We start from the raw sequence: 14,818 nt of genomic DNA on the forward strand, positions 1-14,818 counted from the left end.
CTGCCCTTTCCCCGGTGCCCAGCTTGCGAGTGGAGATTTTGAGCCCGGGAATGAGGCGCCGTGTCCTTAGGAATCTCGCGCCCGGGGAGCGCTGCGGGACCGGGGAGCCGGGTGGGGAGCGGGCCTCGGGGCGCGCGGCGGCGGAGGCGCTCCCACCCGCGCGGAGAGGGATGGAGCGCGTCTTGCGAGCGTCTCCAAACCCAGCCACCCCACGGGCCAGGGGGAGGGAGCGGGGCCGGCGCATCAGCCCGCCCCCCCGGCCCGCCCCCTCCCCCCGCGCCGGGGAGCCGCGGTGGTGCGCTCCGGCCAGCTGTGCGCCGCCGAGCGAGGCGCCAGCCCGTGGGTGCTGCCGGAGGCGGCGGCGCGGTGGGGGCTCCCGCAGCTGGCGGAGGCGCGGGCCGCGGCGCTGGGCTCGCGGCGAGGAGCGAAGGTGAGCGCCGGAACGCGGAGGGCTGGCGCGGCTCGCGGCGCCGGGCCCCGTTCCCCGTCCGCGGCGGCCCTGCAGGCGACCCCGCGTCCCCACCGGCGGGAGCTCGGGGAAGAGCGGGCGGCGGCGCTGCTGCTGGCGGCGGCCGGCTGGATGCGAGACCCGCGCAGACCCGGCGGCGGACGGCGGCTCTCGACTCCGGAGAGCGGATCGCGGGGCGCAGGAGCCCGATCGCGCTGGCCATGGCCTCCAACTTTAACGACATAGTCAAGCAGGGTTACGTGAAAATCCGCAGCAGGAAGCTTGGGGTGAGTGGCTCGCTCGGCTTGCTCCTTCCCCGGCGCTCGTTCGGCCCGGCCGGCTGCCTGGGAGGGGTGCAGGGAGAGGTGACCCGTGCGGGTACAGGGCAGAGAGGGACCCGGCCCTTAGGCGGATGGCCCGCTTGTTGCTTGGCCAGGTGGGGGCCCACACCTGCCGGGGGGCTCTGCAGACGGACCTGGGGACTCCAGGAGCGCCTGAGTCCCCATCCTCGAGTGCACCGGGCTGTCTTCGACCGTGCGGGGAAGTCAGTAGACGAAAGGGGTTGTCAGTTCCAACGAGGAACGTGCCTTGGAGGAGGTTTCTTTGCGGTGCTATCCACGATGGTCTGTTCTCAAAAGTGTGCGCCTTTCGGGTGGAACTGCTCTGTGTGGCGACGCTCGCGTGTGTTTAGAATCACCATTTTCTGGTCTCCGCTTCCCAAGCTCAATTCGAAATTCCCGTCTGATGCCCTCCCAGCGCCGCGCGTCCCTGCCGGCTGTAGTTTAGGGCGCCTTCGCCGTGGCCGAGGGCGGCTCCCGCGCCCCGCAAGTGCTCCCCTACCCGGGGACCCGCGCCCGCGTGCAGGCAGGTGTGTGCCCCGCGCCCGCCCGCGGTCACTGCTCCGTGACGGCAAAGTTGATGGAGACCTTTCCCTACTTCTTGAGAGATGCGCTGCCTGGCTTGGGAGGGAAACCGTGTAGAACCCAAGGGTTCAAAACTATTCTAGTGACCAGACGAGGCGGTAGGAGGGACTCACGGGAGGCAGCGGGACAGGAGGGGCTGTCACCTGGGCGGGAGCAGCCTAGACTTGGGACGCGAGAGGGAGGATGGAGGGATGGGCAGGAGGTCCCTGGGGAGCGCGCGATGTAGGGTGGCCTGGGAGGCTGACCCCGGCTGGCTGGTCCAGAAAAGCGAGGGGAAACTCGTCTGGGAAAGAAAGGGCCCCTGTTCCAGACTCTGGTTGTGTCTACCTCACTGTTCTCCAACTTCCAGTTCTACCAGGCTCCTGCCTCCCGGGGCAAAGGGTCCTTGAGCTAGAACCTTTCCTGTGTTCCCTGATGACTGGATGAATCCTCCAACTTGGAGAAGGGGAAAAAGAGGGGAGGACTTTGCTAATTTTTGTGTAAAAAAGAAAGCAAAAGAAGGGTAGTGTTAGAGGGTAGAAGAAAGATACGGTAGAATCCCCGAAAGAGGGCAGATCACCAAGCACCAGGAGTCGCTTTGTCGGGAGTTGGCGGCGCCAGGTGTTGGGGACAGGAGGACGGGAAAGGCAGACTTGACTCTTGGTGCTGCCTCTGCTGGGTTTCGCATTAAAGGTGCAGACTGTACCCCAAGGACAACAGGGGCCCATTCTGGAACTTCAGCAGCTCTGTAGTAGGCTGGGAGGCTGCAAGAGCGAGTGCGGAGCTGGGTGACAGCAACGCCCCCCTTCCTCTAGCCTGGAGCCAACGTGCGCTGCCGTGAGCCCCACCAAGGCGAGAGAGAGCAGGCGCCAGAATCAGATCCTCGGCCAGGTTTCAAGGGCTTTTCTTGAGTAGAAGAAAGCGCGTCATTCTTTTCCAGGGATATAAGGACGAACCCACGGGAAAAGCTGCGGTTCTCCAGGAGTCTGGTTGTTCCTCGCAGCCCGGACGCAATGCTCGAGTCTGTCACCACACAGCTGTCAGCCAAGGGAGGTGCAGAGCTGGAGGTGGAAGGGAAGCGTCTTCTCAGCTTGACCTTTGAAGCCCTTTGCTTTACGACTGGATGCTTGATCATTTTTCTCGGCCTTTGATCTTCTTGAAATCGCAATTGTATCTGATGCCTCAGACTATATAAACTAATAGATGAGTTAAGTCCCAGACAAGATGTATGTCTGCGTTCACAGAGTCACCTGCATATGAAAATGAGACTGAAGAATGTAGCGTGAGCATCCCCTTCCTGCGCACTTGGCCCTGGAGTCTATAGGATTCCCCTCCACCCCATCGAAGCCTTCCAGGATTTCACACAATAAAAACTGAGTATGTAACCCAATTATAACATACGGCCCAAGGAAAGTGCATTGAATGCTTCTTGGGTAACTATGGCATTCACAGCGTTTGAAATGTCATCTTGAACGCCATTTCTGCCTAACGATGTGTGCAAATGTATATTTACACTTACAAAGCCTCTTTTGCTATGTTCACTGTTTAGAGCTTTGCCTTTGTAAAGTGCAGCCTTCATAGAAAACAATAAAAGTGTGTTCATATAAAAGTTAATTGCTTTTGTCCTCCATTTCTACCTGAGAAATGTAAACTTCAAAGTTAGATATTGAAACAGTTTTGTTTTAAATTAAATCAAAATATTGAATTCACCTTGACTATTTTGGGAACTTTTTTTTTAAGTCAGATACTTTTCTATTCAGAATATTCTAATATGCAGAAGAGTGAATTTAAATGGCAAAACTTCACATAGCTGGTTCTGTGAAGCTTACTAAGTTAAGTGAGTCCCATAAGATAGTAAAACTCTAAGCAAATATTGTGTGCCTTAAAGAGTCATACCCCAAATCATAAAAATTGAAATTATCCAAACATTAATATTTACTTTGCATAGTTAATAACACATATTCCTAATTTTATGGACTCAAAACTATGAACTTTTCCAAATAACATATTTTTTAACTCCAAGGACATGATGAGTTTTGTATGATTTATGTCCAAAACTAAATTTCAAAATATAATTATAATTGAACATACATAGATATTTGATTTATTATGGACAGTACTCATGCTTTCAAAAATCAAAGTCTGTGATATTCTAATGGAGAAAAAAAGGCCTGGATATGAGGCCGATTGCATCAGAGATAATTATTGACATGAAACATAATTTATGATGAAATGTTCTAATGTGCCCTTTGCTCTTCACAGATAAGTGCAATTTTGAATGAGGGCAGTAAGGCATTTCTTGTCCTCTAGGCAGCAAGTCAGCCCTTTCAGAGGGGCTTCCAGGTTTAAGAGGTCAAAAAGGCCCTTGCCCTGTGTCTCACTGGGGAAGCTAGCAACCTGTTGAGTACAGTCCCTTACCCACTCTTTGGGCAAAGAAGTAAAATTTAGTAAGCAAGGCATATATAGCAAAATATCCAGTCAGTTTTTGGTTTGCAGCCAAACTAAGAACTCAATCACTGAAAGCATTAATAATCTAACACTTTGTATGTTGACCCTAAATTTATCAAAAATAGATGCAGCTTTGTGGAGTGATCATCATCATCATCACCATCATCACAGTCATTGTCATCAATATCACTGTACAAATTTTAGACTGCTATACCTTGACTTATTCTAGACACAGACCTCACATCATTTTTTTTCATGGAATTCATTCAAATACATCAACATGACTATTCACAGACACATTGTATGCAGACAAAATAGTGTCTTCTACAGACATTTTATATTTCTTACTCAAACTCAGGTGAGAGATTGGTGTTGATATGTGTGGGTTCTGAAGGAGTGTCTCAGGATAGGGTGGTGTGTGTGTGTGTGTGTATTCAGGTACACACTTAAGTGATCAAATTATCTTGGAGTGCCCACAGTTTAAGAGGCAGTGTACACTGGTGTTTGTGTGTATATTACAGTCATATTGCGTTAAGCCTGAATTAGTTATAATAAAGAACCGCTGCATCATTGCTACTCAGAGTACATCCGGCCAGTCATTGTCACTTTGCACCAACTTTGCTGTAGAGTAAGCAGGGAAATGTGGAGGGACAGATTGCGAGTTTTGAAGAGCACTAACTTTATGAGCTGAGCACCTATTGAGAATTTCGCTTTTTGCATATTTTTGTTTTAACATCTTATTGTGGATTCACCTACCTCTTGCCCTTTCTCCCTTCTTGATTAAAACCTTAAGACACCTCCATTCCTGGCTTAAGGATAATTGATCTCCTTTCTGTAAACACTGTGAGTTTTCCTTTCCTCTCTCAACAGCTTTCCTCGGAGTATTTGTTCATGAGAGATATTTATGAAAATTTACCCTTTTATAGAAGCTCAATGATTAAAATAAATAGAAATAGCTGGACACGGTGGCTCACGCCTGTAATCCTAGCATTTTGGGAGGCTGAGGCAACATGGTGAAACCCCATCTCTACTAAAAATTACAAAAAGTCAGCGGGGTCTGGTGATGTGTGCCTATAGTCCCAGCTACTCAGGAGGCTGAGGTGCGAGAATTGCTTGAACTCGGGAGGTGGAAGTTGCTGTGAGCCGAGCTCATGCCTCTGCACTCTAGCCTGGGTGACAAAGCGAAACTCTGTCTCAAAATAACTAACTAAATAAAACAAAATAAAATAAATAGAAATGTGCATATGTGCATTTGTATATTTTGTCCTTTAGACCATTTTACAATATCTTTGGTCTCCAAGTCTGTAAAAACTAGTTTGTAAAGAGAGATTACATCTTGCATGGCATGCATTACCAATTTCCCAAGAATTAGATGCAATAAATATATTTAAGATAAAACATATAAATAACTTAGTCATTCTGACCATTTAAAAATTCTAAAGAAATTTCAGGATCATTACTTTGTATATGAATTTCCAATATATGGATTTATGGTGCAGAAGTTATAATGAGTGTGTTTCAGTCTTTACTTGTCTAGAATATTGTGAATCCTGGACATTGTTTTCTGAAATGGATCTGTGGTATCTATGTTTATTTATCATTTGTATATTTATCATTTCTCATTAAATACTAATTTAGCAGATGACAATTTCAATTATTTGAACTCTCTATTTGATTCTAGATTTTTATTCATGGTGACAATTATGCATATTCCTTACGCTGTGTGTAGATTTGCCACTTACTTCTGTATCTATACATATTCCTGCAAATAATGCTAGTTCTTAGAATTTTCCAGTAAGCAAAGATCTTATATATCTTCTACCCAATCCCTATATTTTGCATTATCTTCAACTGCATGTTCGTGTGTATGACATCTGATGTATGCTTAGAAACTCTATCTCTATTGGCAATTTTTTTCCTTTTAAAAACATCCCTCTGTCTGCATATGAACATGTTCGATGTTCTTTGAATTTCAAAAATTAAGCCAAAGACAATGAAAATTAAGGTAATTTTTACAGTAAAAACCAAATACAGACATTGTGGCTGGATTTTGCTATTAAATTATTATGCCTGTGTAAGACCTGGGAGAGGCGGGTAAATCAGAGAGAGTTATCAAGATTCACATCTCAGTTTTTATCTTGATAGATTTACAGATGACTGCTGGCAAGGTAAACTTTAAAAATGGCATTCCTTTTCTTAGAAAACAAAGATAATACTCAGTACTTAAAGAGATCTTTCAAATGACTGAAATTAATAGATAGTGAGCAGGGAAGTGCTACAGTGGTCAAATATCTTTCTACCATCTACATTCCCAGTTTCCTTAAATGTCTTTCAAACACGCACAGTAATGGTGAATATTTTGGATCAGTATAAAATAGAATACGGAATAAAAAATTAGTTTAGGCTGGGTGCGGTGGCTCACACCTGTAATCTCAACATTTTGGGAGGCCGAGGCTGGTGGATCACCTGAGGTCAGGAGTTCGAGAGCAGCCTGGCCAACATTGTGAAACCTCATCTCTACTAAAAATACAAAAATTAGCGGGGCGCAGAGGCCAGCGCCTGTAATTCCAGCTGCTCAGGAGGCTGAGGCAGGAGAATCACTTGAACTCGAGAGGTGGAGGTTGCAGTGCACTGAGATCGTGCCACTGCACTCCAGTCTGGGCAACAAGAGCGAAACTCCATCTAAAAAAAAAGTAGTTTACTATGAAGCATATATATTTGACATAAATGTCATCTTTTTGAAGTATTTTTCTTAGTTAGCATTGCCCTCTTTGGATCATAAACCATGTAGAAACTGTTGAGTAGGACACTTAAGTATTTGTATCTTTGGACTGTTTCTATTTACATCAATTTTAGAAACTGTAGAAGATAAAAGGTATGCAATACAAACAAAATTGAAATTATCTGTAGTCCCACCATTTAAAGATAATCTCTAGATTCACATATTTTGAAATGCAGTGCTGGTTTTGAGGAAGACATAATTTCTATCAAGTAAGATAAAATAATTAAAAGGGAGCATACTATAATTTATTTAGCCTCGGTTTTATTACTTGTGCCTCACTTTTGTCACAGTATTTTCTGTTTTTCTTCAAGGTCTTGTAACTTTGTCCACAGAGTCCACAAATTCTAGATAGGGAACATTTTCATTAACTTTCTGCATAAATCCTCTTTAGATTTATTTTAAGATACAGAGCAGTATTATCCTCTAAGTAATTCATTTTTATATTGTTACACTATTATTACTCAATGAGAATATTGCACCTGTCAGTCAAAGTGGATAGAATAAGAAATGATATTTTGCTATAAGCAAGAGCAGAAATTAATAAAGAAAACTATTGTTTACATGGTACTTGCAATGATTAGTGATGGTTGTAACCTTTCAACATGTGCAAAATATTTTGTCTGCCATTTTCCTGAATTATTTGCAATAATTCTTGGTTAATTTTTATTTTTGGCTTAACAGTAAAATTACTGGGAACAAAGACATATTAATGCTTAGTTTGAGACTTCATAATGGTAACATAATCTCACTACATTTTGTACATATTGTGCATCTCACAACTTGTAAAGACTTATCACACATATTATATAAGTCTTATGGTAGGTTTCAAACATATATTCAATTTTTAACCCCCATTCTGTACATAAACTAGAATCCAAAAGAAGTAAGGCAAATCAGCTGGAGTTATTGAGACACAGCTTGGGTTTGTGTGTTTGTGTCTACAAACCTAGGTTTATAACTTCAAGTTCAGTGTAATAGCTGTTATAGAACAGCTACCACTTTGGAGTATATATAGACAAGTTCAACACAGTCATGTGTACCCTTCAAAGTCAAGATGCTTTCTTTGGTATCTTGGTTTAAAGCTGATACAATCATTCACTGTACTCAATGCTAAGTTATTTAGATTGCAGACAAAAATGCTACTTAGTGAAAGAATTTATGTCACAATAAGGAAGTACTATGCAGATACTTGTCCAGGCCACACTGAATTGACACAATTTCATTTTCATTGATACCAAACACAAATTCACTAACCTCTCCTTTCAAAAAAAAATAAAAATAGAGCACCTTTCAAAATTTACATGACAGTGTCTGGGTAGAATTTTACAAGTCATTTAAATAGTTAAATATCTTTAGTTTAGCATTAACTTTATTTATGGAAGATGATATTTTGTTTAACCTGGCTTTATAAAAGATTATGTTTAAATCAACTTAATGAAAGGTGAGTTCATTTAAAGAAAACCTAAATATAAAAACTATACAGATTAATGGGGATCTGACAAATCAAAAGGCAGTATGTGGTGACATAGTCATGCCTCACATAGTATGACAGTGTTAGCTAAATGCCCAGGCATTGACAGTACCCAACCACAGCATGATCTTAACTCAAGAGACTGGATTATTTTGTTTGTTTCTTATTTTTGTTGCTTGCTGCTTTAAAGGGGGCTTAAATCAAAATAGATGTATTTAAATTATGTTCCTTTATTAAAAAACTATTAATTTTTTAATTTGCCTATATGCCAATCTCTTATTCAAATGTGTACATTTATACATAAAATGTATTACACGTTGATGTGGTTTGGCTGTGTCCCCACCGAAATCTCATTTGAATTGTAGCTCCCATAATCCCCACGTGTCATGGGAGGGACCTGGTGGGAGGTAATTGAATCATGGGAGTGGTTTCTTCCATGCTGTTCTCGAGATAGTGAGTTCTCACAAGATCTGATGATTTTATAAGGGGCTTCCCCCTTCACTGGGTACTCATTCTCTCTCCTGCCGCCCTGTGAAGAGGTGCCTTCCACCATGATTGTAAGTTCCCTGAGGCCTCCCTAGCCATGCAGAACTGTGAGTCAATTAAACCTCTTTCCTTTATAAATTACCCAGTCTCTGGTATGTTCTTACAGCAGCGTGAGAATGGACTAATACACATGTAGAAACGTGTGTAGTAATTTTTTCCTAACGATTTTTCCATTGTAAATATGGAATTGCTTTTTTCTGATTACTCACTACCCTTTGGCATGTTTATGTGTGTATGTATATGTGTGTACACACACATATACATATATGATGTGCTATATATTGAATATGTATGTATTTCCAAATGGCACATTACTACCCATACACATGGAATTGCTATCTTTCCTGAGTGGATAGCAGAATGCACTCCCCACCTCTGCACCAGAAGAAGAGTTCATAAAATGCTTTTGTAGAATACAAGGAAAGTTTTTAATTCTATAAACCATTTTATGTCTACATCAGTCTTTACTTGGAAAAATAGATGCAATATTTGTCTAAAATTGCAAAGTTAGTATTTTTTCCCCAAAACTATAAAAACTATAACTTTAACACCATGGCAACCAGTAAATTTTATATTTATTTTTGTTTACATAATTCTAGTAAATTTTCTCACATGCTATGCAAAAATAAGAGTAAAATTATACTATTCACATATGTCTCCTTGCTTTGAAAAATATTCCTTTTTGTTTAAACTTACTAGCAAATAGGAATACATTTTCCAGAGTGTTTTAAAGACCATAGAGTAGTTCTGTAGAAAGCATCCATGTCATTTTACTCTTGCTTTCATAGACTTCACCACATATTTGAAATCCTTAAGTTTTAGCTATATAAGTCTTCTAAACCAAAGTACACCTAGTACCAAGTCATGATACTGAATTTACCTAGAAGCTACCAATTTTATGTATAAGTATGAAATATACTATTCTAGACATTTAAAACTGGACAATTATTTAGCACTGTGAAGGCCACTCAACACATTCTGTTGTTTTCTGATATTTTGAATAATTATCTATATTACCTATCCCTTTATTAAAAAACAATCACTCTCAACCACGACTGCATATAGGAGTGACCTGCAGAACTTGATCCTTCCGCCTGGGCTTTCCTCACTCAATTGGCCTGCCTGGAGTTGAGTGTGGGTTTGCTTTAAAGTTCCCTCAAGTGTTTTTGATGTGACACCAGAGTTGATAATTGTTGCCATAAAATGATACTTTTTTAGGAAACAGAGAAAATATGTAACATGCTAGACTCCTCTAAACTGCTAATTACACTGTTGTTAGTGCGAAGACCTCTGATATATAAAGTTAATTATCCATTAAATCCTTTATGTAACACTAATTTCCTGACAGTCTATAATGCTTTATAATGTGAACACAGAAGGAATACAACAAAAAATTTCTTCGATGTACAGAAATTGACTTCATAAACAATGTAACGAACGTGAGTAAATCCTTTCTGAGGACTTTCCAGGCTCTCTTGATACATGACTGATGTGGATTGTATACCAGCAATGTGGATGCTCTTGAAAGATTTCAATTGTCTAATTTGTGTATTCTCATCTAAGTAATTAAGATACCATGGCTATTTAAATTGTACTTAATTTAAGACTCACTGAGTTCTGAACAATGCAATCATGATTTTCCCAATGGGAGATTCAGTGCCTGAGGCTATATTTTTAAAAAACCAGTAGCTCAGAGTCAGTTTTGTATTCTTCATAAACCTGGGCTCATGGCTGTGAAAGACAGTTGCTACCCTGCAACACCTTGCTCCTGATATCTATGAGGTTTATGTTTTATGTTCTTTTCTTTGTTCTTTGTTTCCTACTTGAAGAGATAGGGCATAGATGGATGGATGGGGGGAGAGAAAATCGAAGCAATATATAGCACATACCTCTCGAGTTCATGCAGATAGTAGGTACCCTTGTGGTTTTTAGAGAAAGTGACCATCAAGCTGACAAGTCGTGAATTAAGAAGGGTTTGTTAAAAAGTTCTATGCATAAGACACAACATATCCAGGTAACAATATGTGTCTAGATGAGATGAGTGTGGAGTAATGAAAAAAGATCCAGAATAAGGGTGCTTGTAGTGTTCTAAGAAGCTGGGAAGTTACTTATGTGTTTTACAAGAGGGGTTAATTGTTCATTGTCAAATTAACAAAATTCCTGAGCCTGGGGTGTAGAATAGATTGTAATGAAATAGGACTGTTGGCAAGGAGCCAATAAGAAGTGAGTTTCAGTATCTAGGAAAGGTACTGCATGCTTCTACAGGCTAGCCAGGATGGAGAACCATTGCCACAGAAGTATTTTGTTTTTCTAGCTCTTGGGAAAAATGAGTCTTTCACCTACTATTGTTTGCATTGAGAATCCATCTGGCAGTCTTATTTTTGCCGTTTGAAAATGATTGGTCTCTTCTGTCTGCTTTTAACATGTTCTTTATCTTTGGTTTTCAGGAGTTTTCTTATGACATGTAGAAATATAGTTTTCATTCCGTTCATCTTTCTTGAGGTTTATAGGGCTTCTTGATTCTATGGCTTGATATCACTCATCAGTTTTGAAACATTCTCCACCACTACCTCCTCAAGTATCAGTTCTGTCCATTCTTTCTCTTTGTCCTTACTCGTATGTAAGGAAGCAGATATATGGCAAGTAATTACTACCTTATCTCAAAGTGTCTTTACGCTTTTACTCTTTCATCTCTTTGCCTCTCAGATCTTCAAGATAAATATTTTTCTTGCATTTCTTTCAGTTTGCTAATTTTCTATTCAACTGCAAATAATCTACTGTTAAAACTATTCATTGCTATCAATTTCGATGATTTTATTTTCATGTCTAGAATTATCATTTGGTTCATTTAAAAATTATACAAATAAATTATCAATTTTATCTTTGGTAGTTTTCAATGCCTTCGAATATATATACTTTTTGTATGTGTGCAGCATTTGTGATCATGAGCATGTGGGCTTTCTTGAATTACTTAGTACCCCATTAACAGAAATGGAACTTTCTCACTGGTTAATGGCTTTTTGTGGAGGTAGAGGTCATGTGATCCTCCAGAACTCGCTGAGAGACAGAAGAGTTGGCTATGGCTTTTCCTTCATTGTGGGACCCTCTACCTGTGATAATTTTGACTTGGAATATTCTCAAAACAGGTTATCTACCTCCATGGTAGCACTATGGCTTGTGACAATGACGGTGAAGAAAAATAATTATTTTACTTTTGAGGGTTATTTTTTCTCTTTTGTTTTGGTAACAGCAGTGGCAAGACCAACTCCCAGAGATTCTACCTTAATTGATTTCTGGGCAAGAGAATTATTTGTTTCAGGCTTGGTTTTTATCTCAAGTGATTCCAGAATAAATGAAGTACATTTCACCAGAATAATTTTTAATGCAAGTTGTTTTTCACCATATATTTCCACTGAGCCCTAGAGAGCTAGGATAAATAGGCTAAAGTATGCCTCCATAAGTAAAAAAATAAAATAAAATAAATGTCTATATCGGCTACTTGTCATTTCTTTATTTCAGCCAAAATTTGAGTCTCTTTCCCATATTTGGAAAGTACTCCCACATTATGAATGGTGAAGGTAGCAAATAAGGTCTTGCATTATAAAAGATGAAATGCCCAAAATGCTTATCTCCCTTGCAGCTAGAGCACAAGAACATGAGCTGGCTTTTACAAATTCCAGGAACCTAGGACCGACTTTGAGTTAGTGACAAAAGAGGCAATTCAGTGGAGGAATCTTCACAGGGGAGGAGAGACTAGTCATTTCTACTGGATCAATGTAATGACACAGAAGTAGAAACAATGCAAATTGCTGCATCTATTGTCTCAAGTGAATACACACATTAAGCCACTTTAATAACTTTAGAGAATATTTATGGTTGCTTAGTCTTGAACCTGGTTCTCCAGTCCTCTATTCCTATTTTGAAATAATAAAAACTTTAATAAATTCCTTTCTGCCTAAATCAGCAAGTATCAGCTTCTGTTGCTTGCAACTAATACATATAATTGATAAAACAGCATTATTGGAAGTGACTCAATTAAGTTTTAAAATATCTTAAAATCATCAATGTTTTAGAGGAGTGAATATTAAATAGTTGTCTTTAGCAACAAGTAGATAGAATTAATTTCTCTTTTGTTTACTCCTAGCTTGGACATTAGAGCATCATTAGTGATTTATTCTGTTCAAACATGGGGATTTGTAGGAGCTTTGATATAAGGATACATCCAGATCATATAATTAAGAAAAAAGTTTGTTTTAAATAGGGACCCACACAAATACACATAACATATTTTAGGCAAAGGTGGAAAACTAATTGGATAAAGAGGAATGCCTTTTCAGCAAATGTTACTGGAGTAATTGAACATCCACGAGCAAACTAAGTGAAACTTCACATAAACTTCACGCCTTGTAACTCAAAACAGGTCACAGACTTAAATGTAAAACATAAAGCTATAAAAAATTTTTGGACAAACATTAGAAGAAAATCTAGGACTAGGCAGAATTCTTAGACTTGACAACAAAATCATGATCCATAAAAGGAAAGATTGACAATTTCATCTTATTGAAATTAAAAACTTTTGCTCTGTGAAAGACCCTATTAAGAGGATGAAAAGACAAGCTATTTACTGGCAGAAAATACTTAAGGACTATACATCTCTGACAAAAAACTAGTATGAGACACTCTAAAAACTGTACAGTAAATTTTTAAAAAACCATAATTCAACCAGAAGACAGGCAAAGGACATGAAGATACATTTCACCAAAGTTGACATATATACAAATAACCACATAAACAGGTGTCTGACATCATTAACCATTAGGAAGATGCAAATTAAAACTACCAAGAGATATCATTACACACCTATTGGAAAGGCTAGGAAAAAGTGACAACACTAAATGCTGACACGAATCCAGAGAAGCTGGATAGCTGGATCACTCATTACTGGCAGGAATATAAAATGGTTCAGACACTCTGGAAAACAATTTGTCAATTTCTTAACAACCTACATATGCAAAAATGAGACCTGGCAATTGCACTCCTGGACATTCATGTCAGAGGAATGAAACTTCTCACATACAAACCTATTCATGAATGTTCATGGCTGCTTCATTTGAAATAGTAATAAATTGAAGATAAACCAGATGTCCATCATTAGGTGAATGATTAAACAAGCTGTAGTTCACCAAATTATGCAATACTACACAGCAGTAACAAAGGACCAAACTAATAATAAATCTCAGAAAATCATGGTGGGTGTCTATAAAAACACCAATCATCAAATGTTACATACTGTGCAATTTCATTCTGTTAACATTCTTAAAATAATAAATTGTAGAAATGAAGAACAGGTTGGTAGTATCCAGAGGTTATGGACAGGAAAGAGGGAATGGGGTTTGTGTGTGAGGTAGAAGTGGTTATAAAAGCAAAGAATGGGGAATCCTTTTGATGGTTGAAATGTTCTGTATCTTGACTGTAGTAATGTCAGTATTTTGGTTATGAAATGAGATGGTAATTTTATAAGAAGTTACTATGGGGAAAATTGGATAAAGAGCATGCAGGGTTGTTCTGTACTGTTTCCCACAACTGCATGTGTAACAACAGTTATCTTAAAATTAAAAGCTAATTAGAAAATGTAAGAAGGAGCATCAAAACCTAGCCTCATTTTACAAACACGATAAGCCATCCAGTGGGGCACAATTATGGTGGAAGTAGCGTAGAAAAATGGAAAGAGTACACTCTTTTAGAATCAACTGAGGGATTCAATTAATAACTTGTCAATTATGAATTTTGTAACCTATAGTAAGTTTCAAATATCTTTAAGTCTCACTTTTCTTAATTATGAATTGGGTAGAAGAACACCAACCTCATTGTTGAGTAAAATAATACTTTACAAGATCAAAAGAGTGCTTAGTCTATGATGCTTCAACCATTGAATGGTAGAATTGATTGACAGATACCAAAAGCCTCCTGGGACAGACCTTTGAAAAGGAACCTATTTCTTGGCAGCTCTTCTGAACTGGGGTTCCATAGGAGAAGAAACTCTTAATTCCTTGAGTCTTCCAATGTATGTAATGAGTTAACTTCCTTCCTGTATGGAAAATGGTAGCAACTGTTCAATACTTGTGAATTGAGGAAAATAATGACTCAAATCATTTTTTTGTAAGTCTTAATTCTCTCATGAAACTCAGGTTGAGAGAGGCCAAATTTTGATTGATGGGCTG

At 39.9% G+C, this 14,818-nt stretch overlaps 1 protein-coding gene across 2 annotated transcripts in view; it reads left to right on the forward strand.

Annotated features, from left to right (window-relative positions):
* Positions 1–311: 311 nt before the first annotated feature.
* DOK6 (docking protein 6) overlaps positions 312–14,818 on the forward strand; it is a 441,226-nt gene continuing 426,719 nt past the window's right edge. The window contains exon 1 of one of the 2 annotated variants that reach the window (XM_512169.8): positions 312–735. In XM_512169.8, coding sequence (XP_512169.2) covers positions 670–735 — 66 coding nt within the window. In that variant the 5' untranslated portion in view covers positions 312–669. The remainder of the gene's footprint in view (positions 736–14,818) is intronic. The other variant, XM_024350936.3, reaches the window with a different exon arrangement.

Source organism: Pan troglodytes, chromosome 17 (assembly GCF_028858775.2).
Source record: "Pan troglodytes isolate AG18354 chromosome 17, NHGRI_mPanTro3-v2.0_pri, whole genome shotgun sequence".
Taxonomy (NCBI): Eukaryota; Metazoa; Chordata; class Mammalia; order Primates; family Hominidae; genus Pan; species Pan troglodytes.